General features: G+C 35.5%; 4 protein-coding genes across 12 annotated transcripts in view; 1 reads left to right on the forward strand and 3 right to left on the reverse strand.

Moving 5' to 3' along the window:
- Positions 1-17,996, forward strand: part of LOC110776338 (uncharacterized) — a 27,698-nt gene extending 9,702 nt beyond the window's left edge. For 3 of the 8 annotated variants that reach the window (XM_056840990.1, XM_021980890.2, XM_056840993.1), the window contains exons 6-9: positions 447-624; positions 728-12,083; positions 14,760-16,135; positions 17,684-17,996. Coding sequence is in view for 1 of the 8 variants with exons in the window: in XM_056840993.1 (XP_056696971.1) it covers positions 447-454 (8 nt within the window). In the remaining 7 variants the exon portion in view is untranslated. Of the gene's footprint in view, positions 1-446; positions 625-685; positions 12,084-14,759; positions 16,136-17,683 lie in introns of all 8 variants that reach the window. The other 5 variants (XM_056840991.1, XM_056840992.1, XM_056840987.1 and 2 more) reach the window with 5 other exon arrangements.
- Positions 475-2,244, reverse strand: LOC110776340 (dehydrin Rab18-like). The gene is made up of 2 exons (XM_056840994.1): positions 1,777-2,244; positions 475-884 (listed from the first exon to the last, which is right to left on the reverse strand). Exons 1-2 carry the CDS (start codon positions 2,242-2,244, stop codon positions 672-674), a joined length of 681 nt encoding a protein of 226 aa, XP_056696972.1. The 3' UTR covers positions 475-671.
- LOC110776339 (glycine-rich cell wall structural protein 1.8-like) lies at positions 6,025-6,860 on the reverse strand. The gene has a single exon (XM_021980893.2). The coding sequence runs from the start codon at positions 6,843-6,845 to the stop codon at positions 6,150-6,152; it is 696 nt and encodes a 231-aa protein (XP_021836585.1). The 5' UTR covers positions 6,846-6,860; the 3' UTR covers positions 6,025-6,149.
- LOC110776337 (pentatricopeptide repeat-containing protein At5g44230) lies at positions 11,363-22,992 on the reverse strand. Of its 2 annotated transcripts, none has more exons than XM_021980889.2 (3): positions 20,742-22,992; positions 19,856-19,950; positions 11,363-12,066 (listed from the first exon to the last, which is right to left on the reverse strand). In XM_021980889.2, exon 1 carries the CDS (start codon positions 22,915-22,917, stop codon positions 20,959-20,961), a length of 1,959 nt encoding a protein of 652 aa, XP_021836581.1. In that variant the 5' UTR covers positions 22,918-22,992; the 3' UTR covers positions 11,363-12,066; positions 19,856-19,950; positions 20,742-20,958. The 2 variants fall into 2 exon arrangements, with proteins under 2 accessions (XP_021836581.1, XP_021836580.1); XM_021980888.2 differs by having other exon boundaries at positions 20,629-22,992.
- Between the last annotated feature and the right edge of the window lie 3,298 nt (positions 22,993-26,290).

Genomic DNA, 26,290 nt, shown 5'->3' on the forward strand with positions numbered 1-26,290 from the left:
GGACTAGATACTTTGCCAGAATCATACACAAGCCAACCCGGCTCGTGTTTTCTATTCTGCATTTTGGTGAAACCTTGGATTATATATTTGTCCCAACTTATTATTATTATTATTATTATTATTATTATTATTATTATTACTTTTCCCGGCCAGAATCAAGCACGAGTCCACCCACCTCTGGTTAACGGACTTGATACTTTGCCAGAACCATGCACGAGTCAACCCGGCACGGGTTAACTGGCTAGATACTTTGAGATTGAAGATGGTAAGGGGAACCCTGAACCCCCTCTCAAAATTTCCCAATATATTGATTGGTGTCCCAAATTGTAATGGCTGCTTGAATTTTAGTGGCACTCTGGGGATGTTGTGGTAAACCAGGGGCTTTATTTCTGTTAGATACATACATCAATTAATTTCTGAACACTTTTTTTTTTTTTTCATTACAGATTCATGATGCCTAACAAGAAAAAACAGTAAAGAAAACAGAGGTGCTGATGCATTAAATCAAGGAAAATAGGGTTGCTGATGCATTAAATCAAGGAAAACAGGGGTAGCTGAATGCTGAATTGCTGATGCAGTACAAAGATATACATAGCAAGGAGTATTATTCTTAATGGCTACCAGGTAGCTTTTCTTTAATCTTGTCCATAATTCCTTTCTTCTCATTATTCTTAATGGCTACCAGGTAGCTTTTCTTTAATCTTGTCCATAATTCCTTTCTTCTCAGTCTGTTCATAGCCACTGTGACGGCCTTGTGGATCGTACCCTGGAGTTGTCGTAGCTCCATATTCGGTTTTCTTATGGCCACCACCAGGTAGTTTCTCCTTAATCTTCTCCCTCAGTCCCTTCTTCTTCCTTCTACCCCCTAGCCCGTCATCCTCTGACTGCAATTTTCAATTTTCATCATTTTTAGTAAGTACAACATGTCATTTCATTTGAACCAAAAAAAATAAAAAAAATAATAATAGTGTATAAAACAAAAAGCAAGAAATGTGTAAAAAGGTTACCGTTTTATGAGTGTAAAAAAAAAAAAATCAAACAAAAGAAAGTGAAGGGAAAGTGTTAATGGCTTAATGCTACGCGATGGGAGGGTAAGATAGTAAAATTAAAATAAAAACACAATGTAGAGAACATTACTTATTCCGTTTATTTGTTAAAAATTACAAAACTGAAAAAATGAAAAAAAATTTAATATCCCAATAGAAAAGTACGAAAAGGAAAATGGTAAAAAGTGTAAAAGATTAAATAACTCAATGAATTTAATTGATTAAAATAATTCTTAAACACAAATTTTAATACAATATTAAAATATTTATGTGATAAATAAAAGGAAATGTAAAACATCCAAAAAAAACTTAGAACAAAAGGAAAGATTAAATAACTCGATAAATTTAATAGATTAAAATGATCGTTGAATATAAATTTTGATAGTATATTAAAATATTTACGTGGTAATATAAAAATATATAATTAACATTTTGAAAAAAAAGTAAAGAAAATAATAAACGGAGGGAGTATAAAACAAGCTAAAAAACCCGTAAATATCATTTCAAAACGAACTTAGTAAAAAGAAAAATAAAAGAAAAGTGTTAATAAACTATATGGGAGGGGTAAGATAATAAAATTATATCCAAAAATAAACTAAAACACAATCTAAGATAACATTGGGAAACATGCTAAAAACAAAAAACGTAAATATCATTTCAAAACGAACTTAGTAAAAAAGAAAAAAAAAAAAATGCTTCGTAGAAAGCAGAGGTTTAAAGAGTTTCTTACCGAGCTAGAGCTGGAGCTCCCAGAGCGGTGGAGCATACCAGTTAGACCACCACCTTCATGAGGCTTCTGATGTTGTACATGGCCTCCACCCATACCAACACCTGTGTCGTGGCTTCCACCGTGGTGACCGGTTCCAATACCTGTGCCACCGATCCCTGTGTCGTAGCTGCCACCGTGGTGGCCGGTTCCAATGCCGGTACCAGTCCCAGTGTCGTAGGTTCTGGTGCCTGTGCCAACTCCCGTATCGTAGGTTCTAGTACCCGTGCCAACCCCCGTGTCGTAGGTTCCAGTTCCGGTTCCGGTTCCGACACCATCATAACCAGGAACACCAGTATCCGAACCACCATACTTGCCCGTTCCTATATCATATGCACCCATGGTTCCTGCAGAGTACTGATTCTGAACCGGGTTACCGTATTCGTCGGTTTGACGAACCGGGTTTCCATACTCATCCCTCAATTTCTCCATTAAAAACTTTTCTTTCTTTTCTTTTTGTTTGTAAGCTTGGTTTTTCAATTACTTAAGTGATATGCTCTTGAGTGTTTGATAAAGAAAAGAGTCTGCTGAAGACATTTTATACATAAATTTCGAGGGAGGGAAACTCGGATATGTTAGAAGAAAGATCGACTCACGTAGTCACGTGCATGACATGCCGTATCATTACACATGCTTTGGAGTTTGGATCATCTTAGATGCTTACACGTAGGGGGTTAAGGTGTTTCTGGCTGCATGATGAGGTGACACGCATGATAAGCCTTTGACTCGAAGGATGATCATCTCTTTTCTACTTCAAAGTCGACTGTGTCCTGTTACCGACATCCCAGTGATGGCAGTGGGTCGGGCCTGCCCGATGCCTGACCCCGTATGAAAAAATCTTGGCCCAGAACGACTACTAAAAGAGCACGGCCTGGCACGGGCACAAAGTCGTGGGCCGTGGACCATAATTTTTTAGAAAAAGTATGACAAGGTCTGACTCAATCCTGCACGACAAAGCACCCTAAATTTAGTTAATTTGCCTTAGGCACGACGGTCTGGCACAAAAGCACGTGGTCCTGGGGCTTGTTTTGAACTTTTCAGTTCGGCCCGACATGATTCAACGTGGACCCGTCTCGATTAGGCCCACGACTTGCTCGGCCCGAAACCTGACCCGGCCCACATCTTTACACCAGTGGCGGAGCCAGGAAATTTTTTTTGGGGTGTCGGCAGTGACGTTCCCAGGATTTTTAGAGTATTATGTCGAGTGATCCTCCACAACACACAATATATTACTAAATAAAATGTATTGTCCTTAAACTAATCAATATTCATATTACAATCGTACAAAACTATTACAATTATTCTCTACGATTTTCATATGTGATGAAAACTGAAAAGAATAAATTAATTTAAGATAGCGGGTATTTAAATTTAAAACTATAAGAGACCAGTTGTTTCTAAAGGACTCTCTTAAGATAATCCCGATATAGTTATTCAAACTTCTAAGAGAACGGTTGTTTCTAAAGACTGTTCTTTTCGGATTATCTCTATAGTATACTGATCTCTTACGTATGCAGCGGGTGTTTTTAAGTATAACCTAAGAGATCGGTTCTCTATAATACCCGGTCTCTTAGATCTCAGCTATAAGTTTTTTTTTTCCAGTTTTTTTTGGGGGTCACCTACCTAGCTCCGCCACTGCTTTACACCCACGTATCAATAAAATAATCGTTGAATAATTACCTAATGCTTTGTTGCTGTCCCGAACACTACTACGTGTACTTAAGCTGGCTTGGGCCGCGCTCACTCTGCATTATGTCGGGCCTGATCAAAGTTTCAAAACAAGGGTTAAGCCCATTGGCTGTAGTTTCTAGGTCTGATTTTATTAAATTTAGTGTGTTTTGTCGTGCCTTATCTTTTTCCGCCTTTTCCATATGCTACGGAAGAAAGAATCAAACTCAAAGAGACTATAAACGCTAGGTTATTGGCAATTCTAGGAGCACAAAGTCAAGATAAGCCGGATGAGGGAGCTAACTTTTTTAAGCAGTTGGCAGCTGACAAGCTAAGTTTTATAAGTAGTTAGCTGGGTGCGTTTTATTCAATTGATTTTCATTTACTTTTTCTGAACTTATCTTATCTGAACTTAGCTGAACTTATTTGAACTTATTAAAATTTATCAAAACTTATTTTAGTTATAAGTTGTACTTGGTCAACCCATATTTTTCCTGAACTTATCTTATCTGAACTTATTTGAACTTAACTTAACTTATTTTTTCTGAAATAAGTGAAAATAAGATAAACATAATAAGACCTTAGTTCAGTACAATTTAGTCAAATAAAGCTTAGAAGAACAAAATCATAATCTTAGAAAGCTTCGGTAGTAGGAGTAGATCTCTCACCGTTTTTGTAATTTAAAGGTCAAGTGTTCAAATCCTATTACCTCCTGTTTTTAGGGGTGAGCTTCCCATCTTCCATAAGATTGTCTTCATAGCTAGGGCCTAGGGGAGAGTATGCCACTATGATCCTGGTCACCAGTCTAGTAGGGTCTTCGGCACCTTACCGAAAATAATTAATTACTGAGCGTAACTTAATTACTTGACTCATGAAGCATTCTTTTCATGAATCCTTCTATTGTGTTAATTAGTAATATACTCTCCATTATAATTGGTCGTAACACTTTTAGAGTTTTAGTACTCCGTAGAAACTTTTGGAATGAGTTGGTAACTTCGTGTTACAATTGATGAGTAGTAATATCTTACATGAATAAATACACAAGTGATATGTTAATGTAAATACGGAGTATTCCATTAATTGGTAAAATAATATGGGAAATACAGTACTAAATTCAGGAAAAAAAGAGCGGAGTTCTCACTTACTACCGACTTACCCTATTTTTAATTTCTTCGAAAGAGGTAAGTTTAGATAAGGAATACTAAGTTGAATAGGTTTAAGTATAAGAGGTTGGCTACATCGCAGTTCATCAGCGGCTTAGTTGAAAAGTCAAACAAAGTACTAAGTATCGGAAATAAATGACAGTATTCAATACAACATTGACAGTATTCAATACAACAATGACAACATTTATACAAACAATGACAGAGTATATGTAACACGTTTATCCAGTTATTTAAGTGCCCCTTTACTATTTTTGTTTCATTTCGTTTTCTTCTTTTTGGATGATTAATGATAGAGAGTATATGTAACACGTTTATCCAGTCATTTAAGTGGTCTCTTTACTCTTTTTGTTTCATTCCGTTTTCTTCTTTTTGGATGATTATGACAAATTTTAATACAACAATGACAGTATATACACAATAATGACAATATTTATCTAACCTTTCATAGTATATAGCAAGTTCGCAATATTTTTACCATTTACTTAAAGGGTGGGCCATCATTGCAATTTATTTTCTTTTTTTTTTTTTTTGGTAACTGCGATGTATCCTCCCTCCTAATAGCCAAAAAATAAAATAAAGTTCACACAAAATGTAATTGAAACGGTCATGAAGCGGAAACTCATAAAATTCGAACTACTAATAAAAAAAGAGGATTTATAATCATGATGAGAAATTCATTAGATTAGTTGATTTTCATTATATTAGTGGATTTTCGTGGCTTTTTTTTTGGCTATATTCCATCAAATTAATTACTTAATTAGTAGATTTTCATAGTATTTACATTAGATTAGTCGATTTTCATAGTATTCACATTATTAGTGGATTTTTAGCTTTTTGGCTACATTTCATTAGTTAGATTAGTGGATTTTCATAGCTTTTTGGCTATATTTCATTAGTTAGATAAGTGGGTTTTCATAGTATTGACATTAGATTGGTGGATTTTCATAGTATATTAGATTAGGGGATTTTCATAGTACATTAGATTAGGGGATTTTCACAGTATTTACATTAGATTAGTGGATTTTCATAGCTTTTTTTTTTACTATTTCATGAGATTAGTGGGTTTTCGTAGTATTTACATTATATTAGATTATTATTAGTGGATTTTCATAGTACTTTTTTTACAATCAATTAAAAAAAAGGAGAATTTATTATCTATGATATAAAGAAAATTTACAATGCAAAGAAGAAAACTGGTTTTACAAAGGACCAAACTATTCATAGCCTTGCAACAAAAACCAAAAGGCCACACCCACTCACACAATTCCTACGAAGTTTTTTTTAGACAGATATGTAATCACGGTCGTACCGACCCTCGAACACATGACCTTGGGGTTATAATTTGTAAGCATTTCCACTAGACAATGGAGAGTTGGTATTCCTACAAAGTTCGAAGTATTACTCATTATTATTCAGAAAATAAAAACAGAAAGGAAATCTATCTACTACAGAATACTGATGTCAAACAGTTTATAGTTTCAGTTGTACGGTGCTTTTGCCTCTTCATCCTCTACGTTGCCCTCTAGTATCATATCCACCGTGAGTTCCTTTACCCTCTCCACCGACTCCACGGGCTGCCCACTGGTCCATTTCCCCTGTATCATTCCCAATGTCACCTCCAACACCAACACTTTCAATAATCACAGTATCAGTTCTCACCTCTCGTTGTCCTCCTCCGATTCCGCCACCCATCCCTGTATCGTATCCTTCGCCAACACCTCCGAGGCCCGCCCTTCCGGTATCCCCTCCACCGTGTTCCGTGCGGTGTAGCTGCTGCTTCTGCTCCCCACCGCCGCTACCGGTGGAGTGGGGGACATGAACTCCAGCATGGTACCCTGTTGTTGTACCAGTTTGTCCCATGCTTCCTGCTGTCCCGTAAGTGTACCCTTGCCCAGTGCCTACACCCGCGTCTGTGCGGTGCTGCCCGCCGCCGGTGGTGGTTCCGTGTTGTTTCCCAGCACCCTCATCACCAGCAACGCGGTGGAGTTGTTGTTGTTGACCACCGGTATCAAGTCCATAAGCTGTTGGGTCATACCCGGGTGCCCCTTTGTTAGTCATGGATGCTCCAGTTGACCCAGGTGCTCCTAATGGATCACGGGCTCCGGATGCACCCGTGGATCCTGGAGCTCCTAACCCCCCACCACCACCACTACCCTTTTCATGGGTTCCTGTTTGTCGATCAGTTTGACGGTTTGACATGTTTTTCTTCAAAGTAGAATTATATGAAATGTTTCTTTTCTTGTTTTGGGATATGTTTTGAGAATAAATAGATGATTTAATAAAGTATTTATAAGTGTAATGTGTAGATGATATGGTTTGGTTACGTATATGTTATTTTCGACACGTAACGGTAAGGTTGTAGCGTGGCTTATTGTTGGCGGAGCTCACTTGACACTAAGCACACACTATGCAACTTGTTTATGAAATAGAATTACACCCGTGCAGTGTATCGGATAAGATCAAAGAATATGAATGGCAATAATTTTTGAAGGACTTTTTTTTAATGTTTACTGATGGTCTGTTTCAATATTTACTGATTGTCTGATTTCTGCTACTGTAACTCTGTAGGGAGATTATACAGAATTCCTATAAAAATAGAGATTGTACAGAAAAGGGAGGAAAAAAAAGAAAAAAAAAAGGGGAAGTTAGTCGGAAGAAATAAGTTAGTCTAAGGCCCTATTTGGTTCATTATTAGTAAAGGAAAGGAAGAGAAATAAAAAAGAATTAATAATTAATAATTAATGTAATTAATAATCAGTAATTAATAATTAGTAATTAGTAATTAGTCATTAGTAATTAATAATTAATAATTAATAGCTAATAGTTAATAATTAATAATCATAATTATGATTATTATAATATTATTATTATTAAGTTGAACTGAACTGAACTGAACTGAACTGAATGCTCCTAAACTGAACTGAACTGAATGCTTGAACTGAACTGCGAAATAAATCATAAAACTAAAATTAAGCCAAAAAAACAGGGCCTAACCTATTTACACCCCTACTCCCTACAAAAAATCATTTAAAAATTCATATCCCGTATTCACCCCTCCCCATCCCTTACGCATTTCCCACTAACTATGTTAAAAAAAAATACCCCACTATCAACTAACACCCATTAAATTAATAAGTCAATTCAACTGTCTTAAACTCCGCATCGGTCAAACCGGTGTGAGTATTAAGGGACGTAGGGAGTACCATCTAATTAAATAATAAGTCAACTACAATGCATTAAACTCTGTGCCGGTCAAACCGTTTCAAGTATTTCGAGACGGAAGGAGTAATAAGGTGGGATCTTGTTGATTCGTCTTGATGTATATTTTTAGAATATCAACTTTTTATTTTTACTTATTATTAATGTTATGTATTGACAATCGTAAAAGCCAATGTTGCAAGAAAAAAGAAATGGAGGAAGTTCTATTACACTATAACAAAAAAAAATTGGTTTAATATGTTTCCGGTTGTATAAGTAGGTTAAATCCATAACTCATTAGCTTGTAACATAATCCATGTACTTGATGCATGCAATAATTTATTTTTTGTGGGTAAGGAAGAAAATCGCCGCTTACTAAACTGCTTTCCTAGCACTAAAAGCTAAGGAGGGAGCCCTAGTAATCACGCGACAGGGAACCTTATAACAACATAAACAATTAAGACTTTTAGCTAAACAAAAGATATTTTTTTGAGAATAGCAATAGCATTGATAGCACCCAAACAGTCAAGTTGGATCTTTGTTCTCTTATCTATCTGCATTCTATTTTCCACGCCTCTCCATATTGCCATCATTTTGTTGAAATAACCCTAATAGTTTCACTCCCTTCCTCTCTCTGACCCGAAGGAGTGTGGCTTGCCCATCCAATACCTGCATGTACATGTTTGTGCCGACCTTTATTTTTTTCCAGGTTCCATCAGCTGTAATAATCGTTGGTTGCTCTGTCTCGGAGGAGTCAATACTCTAGAAAGTGATGTCTGGGACTTGACTATGAATCTGGTTGAATCTACAAATATGCTCCTCGATAATAGAACGGATCTTAACGGAGTTAAACTTGCTTTCCCGAAAGACAATCTGATTTCAATGAATCCAAATACCCAGAAATTTAGCACCATCTTCTCTCGATCTGTCTCTTTTCCGTAGAAGGTTAGAAACATCTAACCCAAATTACAATATTCGAACATAGACAATCAGTTCGAATGACAAAATCTGAGAAAGTCCAACTTCATTATTTTCCCGGTGCAAATATTTTAAAGTTCTTTACATCGGATCAATGTTCCAACATTTAATAAGGGGGTGAATTATATTTTATTTGGATATCAAAGTCCTAAAAGTTGACTTAAATACGGAGTAATACACTCATACAGACACACAACAACATCAATATTGGTGAGAAAATAATTTCCCCAATTGAGAAAAAAAAAGGAAAAAAAAACCTTCCCACCAATGATAGAGGTTTCCATAATTGTCACGTGCGGACTATAACCAAGCATTATGTACGCTGCCCGCTAACGTCACAGTCTCATCCTATCACAATTCAAGACTACCCGATTGTTGCTAGGTTAAGTGTCCTACGAAAATGGCTAAGTAAGGAAATTAAAAGCAAGAGTATTTAGAAAAGTTTTTAGATTGCTTTAGAATGATTACAATGTGTTGGTTGATGAATGGGGCAGTCTATTTATAGGCACCCAAGTTCCTAAGGCCTGAAATTCAACTCTCTAGAATATTATATACTATTCTTTACAAAGAAATCCCTACGCTCCAAGGGAACCCTCTAAATACATGGAGGTATCTAGAAGTTTGTACAACAAGGTTCTAGAATCATCCAAGCTAGAACCTTCGAGAACAACCAAGCTAGAATGCTCAAGACCCATCTGCATCACTCTAGAACCTTCCGATTCACACTAGACTGACCTGCTGGAAAACCAGGCCTTCGGGGTCTCAAACCCAAAATATGGCCCCACCATCATCTTCTTTGGCCCAAAATACGTGGGACTCCCAAGTTTCAGTCAATTTAGATATCGTTTGGTCTCCCGAACGGCCCATTATTACGTTAATGTCATGTGGGTGTTCACTAAGAATTTTCTCCTATTCAAAATAAACATCTTGAGGGGGTGGGTGCTCCACTTGCCGCCAACGCCCAGGCACACCTCTGCTGCCCACGATGTTGCCTAGCGCCTAGTGCCAGCGCCCACGTCCGTGCACCTGATGCACTTCGTTGCCACATCGACCCACACGTTACCAAACGACCTTGCCGCCACCCTTGGCGGTGCACTGCGTTGCCTTGCGATAAGGCCTTGCATGCTGCTACATGATGCGATGGTGTGGGAGTTCATCCGTGACATAATGGTATCAAGTATCAACTATGATAAATTGTTTAACTCATCTATTACTATATAATAAAAGAGACACCAGGAATGACACGTGTCACTTCCTGGTGAACAAATTTCCCGCCAAAAACTCTTTCCTAAAAAGACATATATTACTTTTTCCTCTTTTTATTTTCTCTCCTTTAGTATAAATGTTAGTTTATATATGGAAAAAAATATGGGATTATGGATTATGCCATTATTAAAATTTTGGTAATATTTTAGTCAAACTTTCATATCAATAATAGAAAATATTCTTACTCAATATTTTGGCCAGATCATTATATTAAATATATCAAATATTTTAGTCAGATCATTATATTAAATATATAAAATATATAATACGTAGTAAGTTAAAATATGATAAATGAGTACATTCGAGATTATTAATTAATTACGCAATAGATTTAAGGGATAAATAATTCAATTAAAATTTGTATAAAAAAGATAGTCAATAATAATTATCAAATACCCGTGCGTCCACGGGACCTATTCTAGTCTATATCTATACTAATATATTAAAAGGCGTTTTGAAGAACGTATACGTGTCACGTAAACCTCTCCTTATTACGCCACGTCACCACTAATTAGCATCATGACACGTCATTACAACCAAAAAAACATCTAACAAGGATCGAACGCCAAACCTATTTGTTAAAAGTTACACTTTTTACTATCTTAACCAACTACAACTTATGTAATATCTTTCCATATAAGCCTATATATTCTTTCTACAATAAACAAATACATTGAATAAAATTGAACGTAAAAAATAAATGATTATTTAATTCATAAATGTACAATTATTACTTTGAAGAAAAGGATCCTTTATTTAGATTTTTGGATGTGGGATTTAATCGGGGAGGTTGTTGATCGGCCACTAATCTTATGTCACCACCGTATTTTGATGATGACATCATCTCTACGTACACATATTTTTTAAAAAAAACCCCGAATAAAAGTCAAAACTCAGGACAACTCCTGGGTTACATAATAGTTATATCTACCAAATTATGTCGCCTCGACGACCATCTTGTATTCTTGAGTGAGGTTTAATTTCTCACTGCGTATGCTACAAACCTCTTATTACTATGGCTTACAATGCATTTTATGGAGTATATATTTCCGGACAACCTAGACTTTTCATGTATTTGTCAACCAGACAACACTATAACCTTCCACTTCCTAGAAAATCATATTTTCCATGAATTTTCATTTCAACCAAACATCACCTCGGATAACTACGACTCCGATATTATTTCTGCCAGAGAAGTACAAATTTTGAGGTTACTACTCCGATTTTGTCATCATCTTGCATATAATCAGTTCAGAGTTTCAGGTGCAAACGAATGAAGCAAACGAGTAATGGAATGTGTGTCTTTGCTTGCTATTCCATATAGACATTAGTAATACATACGAGTAGTAAGTAGTACATTGAAAAACCTACAAGCACCTAATTCAAAACATAACAGACGACCGTAAACATACATATGGACATCACCAAAAACTTATCATGGACATCAGCAATATCAACACAAGTTGGGGGAGTAGGTGGAGTTGATTGAGTAGGTCGAGCCCCATCAACTGCCAAATGCTTGGGAGTGGCTCAAGTAAACACCTGTTGTACTTGGACTGGCTAACCTGTGACAAGTTTTGGTTTAGTAGGGTCCTTCTTACCTATACATTTGTATATATTTATGATCAACACTAGGTTGACCTACGGCGAAAGTCAAAGTGACCACCAGTAGGGTCTGGCCTGTGGTCAGCCGCTCCTTCATCTCTAATACCGCGACGATGAAGTTGACCTTGAGCTTGACCTTGACCTTGTCCCTGCCCAACGGGCTCCGATGCAGGGATCCTGGTTGCTTGCCCTTGGTACACAGCATAATAAGCACCCCCAGTATCATTCCCAGTATGTTCAGTGCTAGTACCATTATCAGTGGTGGAGGAATTATCGACCTCTACAGACCCAAGTCCCGCCCCGGTGGTCCCACTATATGGATCCACGGTTGCAGCACCATGGTCACCTCCTCGACCTCCTCCTCTTTGAGCATCTGCCATAAAAACAAAGGTGATTGTCTACTTTCAGCTTTATAACTTGCAGAAGGTTTTAAGTGTACTTATTTAGACTGCTTATAACATTTGAAACCTTGGAAACAAGGACCTAAATCTAACTATTATAAATTATTAGTATTGCAGAAGGTTTAAGTTTACTTGAATTGCGTGCCATTTGAGTTTGCCTCACATGGCGTGGCATCGTCTTAAGACGGCATATAGGGTGCAAATAACACCTGGCCGGTATGCACGGTGGACACTTCTTTGCCAATATCTCTGCACTGCATCAGCAAATGCAGACAGTTTTGACATATTGCCGTATACGGCCAAGCTGCCACCGTCCCAAATTGATGCTTATCTATCTCTAATATCCTGTACTGTCTGCTTCATTATAACCATGATCTTGAAGTTTTTACACTCAGCATAAAGAGGTAAAATGGTAAATGAGCCGAACTCATTGATTATAGTGATAATCAGAACAGAGAGTTGGATTCATACATTATACGGTCTCTAAGATCTAGGTATACAAATTGAACACCAGTTTCAATGCCAAGGGTTGTTCAACCACAACGACATCAGCTCCCTGATTGGACTCTTTATCATCCCCGGACCCAAGCCTATTCACCCTGGGGTCCGGGGTTGTTACCTCAGCCCTTGACCCTGGTCCTTATCTCCAAGACTTGGATGCCTAATAAGCGATTCTTGGCTACCTTAGGAACGGTGTGATCCAGTAGTTGTATCATAACCTCCAAATCCAGAACCTGCAGACGGGCAATATGTAGTATATGGGCTTCTGCACCAAAAAAAACTACAAGTAACCGCCTGACCTTGCACCTGCTGCACGGCCTGCACCTCCACAAGAAGCAGCGGAACCACAAATTATCCACCTGACCACCTAGCCCACTTGTAGTGCTCCTACAACCCCCATAGTCATCTGCTTATTTCCACTTGCCATATTTGTTTCCATTTTCCTTTTTCTTTAAACTAAGATTGCTGAGTTTTTGGCCATTTAAGTAAGCTCAGTGCAGTACACAGTCTAGACACTGCTTGCAGACGCTATTTCGGGGGTAACGGGGTATGCTTCCTTTGCGATTAAGAAAACTCTATCCAGTGAGTATATACATCCTTTGCTCCCCCCAGTGAGTGCACAGAGGTGACAGAGTCCTATAGTTTCTAAATATTTTTCGAAACTGAATTTACCAGGGCCTTATCGCAGGAAACTCCCTAGATGGCTAGATCAATCAAAATCCCCCAATACTCCGTATAATCATAGAAACAATTTCTCATGAATGAACATCTGAATTTGATAAGGAGTCCTATAATCATAGAATGATAGAAACAACTTACGAAGGTGACAGTTTGCGAAATCAATCTGGCAACATCTAAGGAAGAATTATGGTTTTTTTCAAAGCTTACAAGGAATTCATATCATAATCTCTCTTCCATAAAAGTAAGCTTTTCAAGGATAAGTAGGATTATTTCTGGAGGAAGAGCATACAATCTCCCTTTTCGGCCTCCACTACTAAGATATAGAAGTGATAACATTAACTTAACACAAGGAAAACAAGAGAACCAGCTTATTAGTTCAGATACAAGGAGACATGGAAGATAATACTTGACAATACCCCCATGCTTTTTCTAACACTACAAACAAAGAACTGGTGAACATTGTTAACGATGGGAACCATTTGAATGATACGCTTTAATGGTTGCGACACCTTCACTGTCAACAAGACTAACAAACTCCACCTCCTTTTCATCACCCTCACCAAACGGGTCATAATAAGGAGAGCTAAATGCCACGGTTATGGGATCCTGATACTCCACTTGTTCTTTCTGGCTCCCTTCTGAAACAATTTCAGAAGAGTCATGGGTTTTGGGTTGTGTGTCCGGGCCTGATGATCTTGCAGGCACAACTCCTTGTTGGGTTGTCTCAGGAGTTTTGACATGTGTTTGATCAGCTTGATGATCAGGATTCTGACTCATCATATTAACTCGAGGAAAGTTAAGATTAATCCTAAGAAGTAAGAAGTTACACTTTGTTTAACAAGATTGATGGTTGGGTTGCTACTGGGTAGAAAGCTTATAAATTGGATTAGTTGGCATAAGAGGAAGGGTTCTTGGAGAAGATAAACATAGATGGGAAAGCCATGTAAATTTTACACGTACTAACGAAAATCATGTATTATAGAGCCTATAAGTTGCCACATATTAGATCTGATAGTCTTGTGGCTTCTGCAAATTCCATAATTGTTTGTAATTCCCTAAATCTTTGGCTGTGACGACCCATTGGTATTTGAAACTTAAAGGGTAGCTAGAAAGCATATTATTATCTCAAGTCTTTAGACAAAGGTCGGAATGCAGAAGTTCAGAACTATATTCATATTCAAGACTCAAGAGAGTTGCCCCTCTCTTACCAAAAAGGGTTGTGGAAGTTCTGTTATGCTTCCTCGGATTTAATAATCTAATTTGACTATCTTTTGTGAGTTATACTTGAGGGGAAAATATACAAAGTAGTTATTTGAGATCTTGTTCTTATCATATAGTTTCAGAATATTATTAGAAGTTATGCATTGACAAAAGTGATAAAAAGAAAGTGTTTGTTGAGCTAACATGGTTTTTGTTGACCTTATAGTTTTGGTTGATGACAAAGCAAAGTTCCTGATGTTAATTAATTGTGTATGAAGTTTAGGCCCTCAAGTTCCTGAGTTGGAAAATGCTAAGCTAGGAAGTTCCATAGCTGGAACAAGCTAAATGAGTTAAGTGTTCAACACAAGACCAAGATGTTCGAAGCAGCTAAGAAGACTGTCATTTAAAGATATTCCAGACTGAGTTCCTGATCAGAGTTCCTTCTATCCTATGAGAAACTTCGAAATTCCAGAGTTAGAACTCGGGTTGAAGCTTTAAAAGATGTTGACATGAAGACTAAATCACATGAGTTTGCTTGTAGGTTTTGTGTAAGTGTTATTTATTGTTTAATGGTAATACGGAAGAAAAGAGTCTTAGTATGTTTTTGTGGAAAAATATTGGTAAAATGGGATTTTATGTGAAAATTAAATGTTAATAAATAAAACCATTCTTGTAAAATAAATTCTTGGATTCTGTTTTTCAAAACCTTGTTTTCCAAGTAAAATGTTTTCCATGTTGACAGGATAGTGGAACAACCCTAATGAGACTCCTCTATAAAAGGTTGGACGTTTCAATTTCCTAAAGAGCAAAACCGTTTTCAAAGAGTCAGTTTTCCAAAATAGTGTTCATAAGGTTCCTTATTGTCATTAAGCGTTATTAAACACTAGAGTTTATGTACATTGAGTTGTAATTTGGGTTCAAAGGGTTGAGTAAACGGAGTAAGACCTAGAGTTAAGTCTATGCAGTGAGAGAGAAAGAGAAGCATAATGATTAAAGGGAATCATTGTGAGGAACTCGAGTTCGAGAGGAACTTGAGTTACAGAATAGGTTGTAATATAGTTATTGCTCTATATCAAAGAGGTGAGGTTTTTCCTTTTTGATTGTCCTCGGATTAATTCTCTTGTGCTTATTACGTTTGTTAATACTTGGTTGTTTAAATTCCGTAAAAAACTTTACTTAAAGTAATCAACATGCGAAGCAATTAATTAATGGCTGCATAGCTATGCATCTATCTCTAGATGCATATGAGCCAAGACACACTACATTATACATACCCATTTTTCTCTCTCCTCTAACCTTTTCCCATTTTCTCTCTCATCAAACCCCATTTTATTTTTCTCTCACCATTTTCTCTTTCATCAAAACCTCCACATTCTCTCTCATCAAACTACATATTTATCTCTCTTTACACCTCCAATTTGACTCCGATGGATTCCACAGTGACGGTTACTCATGCGATTCCGGCGAATTTCTAGTCGGATTCGTCGAATCTATGGTCAGCTCTATCGAATTTTTGGTCGGATATGTCAAATTTTGGTCAGATCTGTCAATTTTCTGGTCGAATATGTCGAATTTCTGATCGATTTCGGCGAATTTTTGATCAGATCCGTCGCATATCTCTCTCCTCTCTTTACGCCAATCCATATTTGTGTGAAATTCGTGAGTTTTCTTTGTAAATTGATCTTTAATTTGCATTTATTCAAGGTTTTTGCTGCGAATTCGTGTTTAATAATTTGGTAGTTTCGCCACCAAATTTGATTGTGATTTTAATTTACATATTGTCGTTAATTGATTTCGTGGTTGGAGATGTTCAAATTAATATATGGAGATGTTCAAAATAATATATGTAGGTGTTCATTTTTTTTAAACAACAATTTTATGCTGCGATTTTAGATCTATCACCGTTCATGTTTGATTTATAAAGTTCGATGTTCGGAATTGTAGAATGAACTACATTTGGTAACTTCATATTGTGTTGTTGTTGTTGTTGTTGGGATTGTTGTTCGTGGTGCTTGTGGTAGTTATTGCTGAATATTAATTCTGAATTTGTTATGTTCAGTTTATAATTTATCATGTTCAACTTATAAAAGATGATGTTCACAAATAATAACACTTTAGTGTGATGTTCAATTTTTCAACTCTCGTGTTAAACTTATAAAGAATCATGTTCAACTAAATTCAACTTATAAAACTGATATGTTCAACACTTTGGTGTGATGTTGTTCAACGAAATTTAACTTATAAAACTAATATATGTTCAATACTTTTGTGTGATGTTCACTTTCTAAAATCTCATGTTCAACTTATTAAGAATTATGTACAACTAAATTTAACCTATAAAACTATGACATCTTCAACACTTTGTGTGATGTCCAGTTTCTCTAGTCTTAGGTTCAACTTATACAGAATCATGTTCAACTAAAAGGCAAGCATCGACATTAATAAAATAAAAAATAAAAAAAATCAGTATACCTTCAAACAACGAGCCAAAAGCATTCTTTAAAACTAATGTTCATTATTCTTTACTAAAAGATCATGTTCAGATTTTATAAGTAGGTGTTCATTATTCTTTACTAAAATATCAAAATTGGCACCTTCTAAATATTGTCATGTTCAGTTTATAACTCATTATGTTCAACTTATAAAAGATGATGTTTAATTTATAAAAGATGATGTTCACAAATAAGAACACTTTTGGGTGATGTTCAATTTTTCAAATCTTATGTTCAACTTATACAAAATCATGTTCAACTACATTCAACTTATAAAACTAATATATGTTCAATATTTTTGTGTGATGTTCAATTTCTCAGTCTCATGTTCAACTTATAAAGAATTATGTACAGAATCATGTTCAACTAAAAAGGCAAGTAGCAACAGTAATAAGCAGTTGTTCATTAGTCTTTACTAAAATATCAAAATTGGCACTTTCTAAATATTGTCATGTTCATTTTATAACTCATCATGTTCAACTTATAAAAGATGATGTTCAATTTATAAAAGATGAAAATAAGAACAATTTTGTGTGATGTTCAGTTTCTCAAGTCTCGTGTTCAACTTATAACGAATCATATTCAACTAAATTCAACTTATAAACTATCATATGTTCATGAATAAGAACACTTTGTGGGATGTTCAGTTTCTCAAGTCTTATGTTCAATTTATACAGAACAATGTTCAACTAACAACATTATGATTTTCATGCAGGAAGGAAAAGGTTAATATGAATGCGCCAACAAAAGAAAAAAAAGAAACCGATTCAGAAATGAAAGATGTGGTATTAAGAGAGGCTGCAAAAATTGAACGCAAAAACAACAAGAAAAGAATCTGCAAATAAGGAAGCAGATTGAAAGAGAAAAACGACCGGTCTAACGAAAAAGTGGAAGCCGAAAGGAAAGAAGCAGAAAATTTAGAACTAAAATAGAAGAAGCATATAAAAAAATAGATGAAACATATAAAAAAATAGATGATATGTTCATTTTTTGAACATGAATGTTCATTAAGTTATTTTAAATATCCATTTGTTTGTTCCCTGTTGTGCTTGCAGCTTACTCAAATAATGAGATTTTTTTTGGGGAAAAAAAGCGTTATATAATCTTTAGAAGAAAAAAAATTAAAATTAAAAATTTGAAAAAAAGAAGAAGAAAAGGAAACAGAATAATACACTAAAAAAGGAAGGCTGAAACTGCTAAAACGAAGCAGTTGAAGCTCATATGCATGCAATTTTGCATGCATAGCTATGCAGCCAAAAATTTGGGCATGCGAAGCAGCATGGAAGATGAAGACATAAAATAAGAGTTTGTTTTCTAGGATTCATGTAAATATGTAGAAACTTAAAGGATTATGGAACAAGGTACTAAAAGGAACTTGGAGAAATTGTGGTCTTAAAATGGTAAACTGAATTTTCTCTGTTAAGATTAACACTTTCTAAAGAAATATTTTATAAAATAGAGTTTTTATCACATGGAAATAAATTAAAAGGTTATGTTTTTGAAAATACAACTTGGATTCTATATACAAAATGTTACTTTTCTCCAAGGATTTTATTTACTCATATTTTTCTATTTTATTCTCATCTCACTATTTCTAGAAGGGAAATATCGCACATTCTCCTCAACTGACTAAATCATGGGAACATACCTAAAATTAAGGCAACATGACCGTAAGAGGATGAGGTTGTGGGGGGAAAGTGGTTAGGGTTTGCTACACTATAAAAGAAGGCTTTCTCCATTCCAATCTATCTGACTTTAGCCATCATTATCATTCCACAGGGTATGGTTTAGGTGGAATAATTTCATGTACAAAAGAAATAAAGTTTGTCTTCCACGTTTCTAATTCAGTTCCAGGGGTTCTAAGTTCCTATGAGTTCCTAATTATTCTTCACTTGCTACATACTAGAGTTAAACCAATTCTTAAACGTCTATTTTAGAGTTGTTCAAGGGTGTGAGTGAACTCTTGTAAAGTTGTAATGGGGAATTGGTCAAGGGTTTGATTGAATTCCCGTATCAAATTTGGGATATGAAGTTGAAGTAGTTCCTGTTGTATTTGGGTAGACTTTGAGTGAAGTCTATGAGAAAGAAACAGAGAGGCTTTGAGTAAAACAAAAGAGTAAAGAGAGACTTCTAAGGAAGTCAGTGAGCAGCAGAAGTCATGCAATGAACCAAGTGTAAGGGGAGGGCATAATAGGGAGTGAGTAACATTAGGTAGAAGACAAATTAGGTAGGTGTAGTAGAATGGTTATAAATAAGGCACATTAGGTTATGAGAGGTAGGTTGAGAATTGGGTAAAGCTTAGGCTTTGGAGAATGGTGACCTCAAGTCACTAAATCTGGAGATTGGTGGCCTCAAGTCACTACCTTTTGTATCCTGTTTTGTGTTCATCATCTTCCAAGCAAATTAATATATTTCTAACATTAATTTTCTGCTCAAAATTATCAAAATTATCAGTTCATTACAAGTTAGAGGGAACTTCTACTTGGGAAATTTGTCCCTAGAGGAACACAATTGTGGCCCAAGTTCCTTATAGGATTGTAACAGAGTTGTTGCTCTATAGTGAAAAGAGCTTTGGAGCAAATCCCCAGTAATCTAGCAAATTCCATAATATAATTCAACCCTATCTAATTACAAGTGTCAATTAAGTAAAAATGGGGATTTTTTTTTAATTAAGACCAGACAAAATAAAATATCATCAACAGATTGCAGACATGAGAAGAAGCAGATTAGGAAAAGTGAAAATTGAGGCTTTGATCTTCATAGTAATTCAGAATCAGGAGTTGGGAAATTGAAAGGAATTAACGGTCAGCAGATTAACAAGAGAGTACTATAATAAAAGTACTTACACCTACAAGAATCCTTGAGCATAATATTTAATCATTCTTACTTGCAGGTTGGCAATTCCGATGAAAGTGGTGATAGCGGGTAATTCACAGCCATGGAATGCATACTCGCCTTCTTTATCAATCAAGCAGACGTGATCTGCAGCATGTAACAATATCGCAGCATTAGTCTGACAATCTTCCTATGTAACAAAAAATGGGACAACCTCTAAATGTGACACAACATAGAACTATAGAAGCATAGACTATCAATATGATCACAAACATGTAGATAAATCGAAATAAATAATTTTACAAAAATTACCAAACATAGCAAAAATGAAGCTATACGAAGATTCTTTAATTTGAGGTTCATAATTTCTTTTTTTTCCATTCCAACGGCCCATCAAGACGACAACACTCTATTGGGAATTACAAGGACTGGATGAGGAGAAGTGTCTCATCTCTCATGCAGTTGAGACTCAGACTAAACCAACTCCAAGCATGATAATACCTGGTTCACCATTCAAAATTTAGCAAGACGGTGACAAGATTAGGAAAGGTAGGGAGAGATTACAGGAAGGAAAGAAAGAGGAAGATAGAGGAATTGATGAGAGGAGAAATAAGAAAATGGGTATTAGAAATAAGATAGAGGAATTGATGAGAGGAGAAAGAAGAAATCAGAGACAGGAAAAGGGTATTAGAAGCACACAGACAGTAAGAAACTGTAAAAGATATTATGATTAATCTGTAGTCATCAATGTCCAAAAGAAAATTACCAATAAAAATTACCCAAATTCGGAGAAATAAAATTAAAATAACTTCCAACACATCTTACATTCCATATTGTCAAATTCCATGCTATCTTCTTTCTTTATTTCTGTTTTCCATTAAGAAAACATCACCCAATTATTATGAAGACCAAGGTAAATAAATACACAGATATCTCACCAATGCTGGTCCTTTACAAACCCCAATAAGTCACTAGTGAATTCTTTACATTTTGGAAATGCACCCGCAAAATCCACAATAAGCACCTCTGAATCAGCTGATACATGTTCAACCACCTCTGAGCACTGAATCAGCTGATCCACTATCACCATCCTATCAGGCAGATGATAGTTATTGAATGAGAGCATTATCTAACTATCACACAGTAAATCATATGTTACCAGAAATTTCCACATGAGCATGATCCATCTCGAAAATGGTGGAATCTCAAGTTATCTCTAACAACAATCTCCCTCTCAGTAATCTTTGAAGCACCACACATAAAAATGTGACAGTCCTCACAAATTCTAAGGTTCTTCATAATCCTGATTGTATGAGCAGACTCGGTACTCAACAATTCAAAAGCTAAAGCTAACTTCTCACTGTGAGTCATTAGTATTTGTCTCTTGTCATCATCACTAACATCATAACTCACTGAAACCAGATTTGGTTGGTATCCATGAAGCCTCAGCCTAGTAAGAAGGTCTTCCAACACCTGCTTAATCTCTCTGAATCTCGGATGTGTCTGGTCTCCAGCAAAAAACTCGTGTATAATTCCTTTCTTTCCTTCCACCCAACTACAAGCAGGATTCTTTTTCAAACCTTTGATCCTCATTAGTTTCCTCACTCTTGAAACACCATCCCATTTTCCAGCTGATGAAAGTATGTTTGCAAACAAGACATAATTCCCTATATTATTAGGTTCAAGTTCAAATAAATGGCTAGCAGCAATCTCAGCAGTTTCAGGGTTATTATAAATGCTACAAGCTCCAAGTAATGCACCCCATACACCCCCATGAGGTTCTATTGGCATTGATTTGGCAAGATCAAGAGCTTCTTCCAAGTGACCAGATCTTCCAAGAAGGTCAACCATGCAAGTATAATGATCACCTGTAGGAGTAACACCATAAGTTTCCTCCATAGTTTTGAATAACTTACGGCCTTCTTCCACCATTCCAGCATGACTACAAGCTGTAAGAACCCCAATCAAAGTGACTCTGTTCGGTCTTATATCCGTCTTCTTCATCTCACAGAACAATTGCATTGCTTCAACAGCACGACCATGAACTGCGAACCCCAGAATCATCGAACTGTAACTGTACACATTCCTTTCTCTCATCACCTTAAAAATGGCATACGCATCATCCACTCTCCCACACTTGGAATACATATCTACCAAAGCAGACCCAATAAACACATTTCTCTCTGGCCCATGTCCCGATCTTTCAGCAATATCTCGAATACACATCGAATACTTAGTCGTACCAAGCTGAGCACAAGCAGAAATAACACCAGCCAATGTAAACTCATCAGGTTCAATTGCACAACCTTGCATTCTCTCAAACATCTCCAAAGCATCCCTAGGTCGAGCATTCTGTGAATACGAGGTAATCATAGCAGTCCATACCACAACATCCTTCACATCAAGCTCATCAAACAACTCCATAGCAGCCTCCATCGCCCCACCTTTAGCATACGCAACAATGAGCGAAGTGCCAGATACAACATCTCTCACAGGCATTTCATCAAACACATTGCGTGCACTTTCCATAACCCCACATTTCACATACAAATCAATCAAAGTATTCCCAGCGTGTAAAAAAAAACCCGACCCACCAAACCCACCAAGCTTAAACAGCTCTCCATGTAACTGACAACCCAAACCCACATCCCCCATTAAAGTAGCAGCCTTAAACAGAGTACAGAAAGTAAAAGAATTAGGTCTAACACAATCTCTTTTCATACAATCATATAAATTTATAGCTTCATGAAACAGCCTACTTACGACATACCCACGAATCAGAGCGGTCCAGAGGAAGCAATTCGGGTGCTGAACTTGGTTGAAGATGGCGCGAGGGTAGCCATTAATGGGTGAGTTGAGGTTGGTGAGAACACGGATGAGTTTGGTGAGGACGAATCTGTTTTGTTCCAGGCAGCAACGGTAGATACTCGCATGGACGGCTTTGAGGTGGTTGAGATGAGTGCAGGAATCGAGGAGAGAGATAATGCGTGATTCAGAGAGTTGTTGAAGATGGTGATTTGGGGTTGGAGGAGGGAGAATTGACTTGTCTTGAAAGCAGAATTTGTGGATTGCGTTGGCTGAGAGTGAGAGACGAGGAATAGTCGGAGATCGCATTACATTGCTCGAATGATTTCTGGAGTTCTGCGTTTTCTGGGTTTAGTGTTGAATGAGAAAATGGCGCGTTTGACACTTTTGTAAAGGTGATTAGTTTGAACTTTGAAGACTTTGACCTCTTGATTTTGACATATCAAGTGGCATTCTCGTGATTATAATGAATACATATACAATATAAAAATTATAATGTACGGAGTACAGTTTATTTAATACTTTAATAAAATAAAAATAAAAGAAAATAATTTTAATATAAAATTAGACTATATATATTTAAATATGTAAATTGTATATTTTGACAATTTATTTAGGAAAATACCGTTTGGTATGTTTTGCTCTTCAATCATGGAGATTGACTGGGCGGAGCTCCGAATAGTTCGGTTGAAAACTTGAAATAATAACTCTAAATAAAGGATTTTTCGGTAATTATCATCTTAGAAATTTTTTAACTTTTGTAATTATCATCTTTTTTTCCATTAAAAATCTAACATTGAGAAAATGGAAAGATTTAATGCCCCTCGCAATTTGGATTATACACCCGGGTGTATAATGCTCATTGCGCACCCTGATGAACATGGAGAGTGATTGCAATGAACATATACATGTGGAATATTTGAACTATATGTTCAGTTGTTATATGTTCTTTGTATCTGAACTATATGTTCTTTTAAAAACAGGGTTTGTATTTTAACTATTGTGCACCCGGGTGCATAAATCATATTTTTGAAAAAGTGTGAGGGATTTAATGTCCCAATAAATTTCATTTGGTTAAAATGATCTTTGAGGACAATTTTTGATGGAATATTAAAGCATTAATGTAATAATATAAAAGGAAATGTAAATAACAAAATGGGACAAGAATACGTAAAAAACAAAAAGAGACGTAGAGGTACTTCCTCTGTTCTTATTTATACTAGTCTTATATGCACGCGATGCGTGCGAGATTATATAAAAACTAAAAAAAATGTGTTGTTATAACTAATCACCATAAATAATAGGCAAGAAAAATTATTTGCAATAGACATCATTTCTACTTAATAAAATCTAATTCCAGAAATAATATAATACTTATTCCCGTACACATTGAAAAATCTTAATTGTAATACCGAAATAAATAAATTAACACTTACATAGTATAAAATAGTGTGTTTCGCAATTTATTTTTCTCACAATGTACTTGCCTAACCACATGCGCGCACTCCTTCGCCCAATTAATGTGCATCACATAACTAACATTAAGTATAAAAATCCTAGATTAAAACCTTGAAATATTGGTGGAGGTAGCCCACGAAAAAGCTTCTGAAGTTTGAGAATTCTTTTTCCATTACCCGGACTATTGTGTCCATTAAGGTGAATAAACGTTAACAATTTTCCTTTTAATTTTAAATAAAATATGAGGTAATTAAAATTATAAGTTTATGTAGTCATAGTAGATTGAAGCCTGTTGAAGGATTAATTTTATTTTCTTTAGAAGAAAAAAAAAGTAATGATTTTATTTTAGTAGCTAAGTAGTCTAAAATGTGTTGTGCAAGGTCTTATAGTACCGTTACTTTCAAATGATCACTTTTATCAGATAGCATAAGTTGAAGCAATATTTGACCTATAATCAGATAAAAAAATTCCTTTAAAAAATCAGATATTAATTTAGATATTTTATATTATCACGTGAGTTCAAGAATAAAGAACTTTTCGATTCGTACTGAGTACCTTAGAATAGTTACAACATTAATCCTCTTTTCTTTCCATTATATGTTATCATGTGATTACATTTGTCGTATTTTGATATTACATACCTTGATCTTCAATTTTATACATTTGTAAAAAGACGTATCATTTTATCGATATTATTAAGTTTTTTTAATTAAATATTTTTATTACCTTATCAATATTATCTCACCAAATTACTTCAATCAAACTTGTCTTAATAAAGACAAAAACTATACTTCACCTCATATATTCTAGAAAATGGTCGTATATAAGTCAAAAATTAAAGAGCACTAAAGGAGTAAAAAACTAAAGACCCTTAATTAAGACTCAAAAATTAGAGAGCACTAAGGGAGTGAAGAGTTGTCATCATCCACAATCGTCTAATCCTTTTCTCTCGCCTCTTCGTCACTCTCTCCTCTTTGTCGACAACAACACCACCATCAACATCAATTAAGAAGGAGATCTGCCCAAAGATGGTGACAATAGTCCCACCAATTAATCTCTGCTCCCCGTTGTGTCCTCTCAAGAGAACTCAACTCTTAACTATGTAACGACGCAACTCTGTCATCCTCCTCTCCAATTAACTTTTCTATGCTGTTGAGATCGTGTGGAGTTCAAATCGCCAAGTCTGGAATTTGATTTAGGAAAGCCTTGATCTTCAAATAAGAAAGGGTGGAAAGACAATGATTTGATCACTACCCAATTACGACATGCATGATCAGGTATGGCTTCCCACTCTTCTTATTTAGGCTAACCATTATTGGGGTTTCCTGCATCGTTCCGCCGCTGATGGTGGTTGTGATGTCTAATTTTATTTATCTGTTAAATTTGAGAATTGTACTTTATTACGATCTTCTTTTGATTTGTAGTGGAGGAATATTTATAAGGATTGTTAATTGTTTCCTAAAGGAAAATGAGAGATATTTCCGGCGTGATTTACAACTGTAATTAAGTACTCCGTTTTTTTTTTTGATTTTTTGACTTTGTAATTTGCTTTCTTGCAGGTGTAGGGATTAATTGTTATTGACTTATTTGTGTAGGGATTAATTGTTATTGACTTATTTGCTGTAAATTTTCACAATTGATTGATTCTATACGTTAGAATTTCTTGATTGATGATTAGTATTAAATAGTCAATTTTGTAAATTAATTCAATTTGATTAAAAAATCAGTTAGCTGTATGGATTAATTGTTTTCTTTGCTGTAAATTTTCATAATTGATTGACTATGTACGTTAGAATTTCGTTATTGATGATTAGCGTTAGATACGTTTTCTAAATTAATTTAATTTGGTAAAAAAAAGTTTCAGTTATTTTAATCTGTATTTTGTAAAGAGGCATCAAAGGGTATTGTTGTCTATTCAATAGGGGACACCAAAAGTTCAATTACTAAATTGACCTCAGGTGTTCCCTTATAGAATAGAGATGACACAATTATTTAGTCACGTTTATCAATGTACGATTTCATACATTAATATCTACAATTATGGAAAAGAAAAAATTATAAAAAGTTGATATTAAAAACATATTTATTGAGACGAATCAAACAAGATCCCACGACTATGTTTTTTCTCAAGTATAAATCACAAATTGAAATCAATTGAGTTTGTGTGAGTGTCAAAAACTCAATTGTATCATATAAAAAAGAATAGAGGAAGTATTTCTCTGCA

This window comes from Spinacia oleracea, chromosome 3 (genome assembly GCF_020520425.1).
Source record: "Spinacia oleracea cultivar Varoflay chromosome 3, BTI_SOV_V1, whole genome shotgun sequence".
Lineage (NCBI taxonomy): Eukaryota > Viridiplantae > Streptophyta > Magnoliopsida > Caryophyllales > Amaranthaceae > Spinacia > Spinacia oleracea.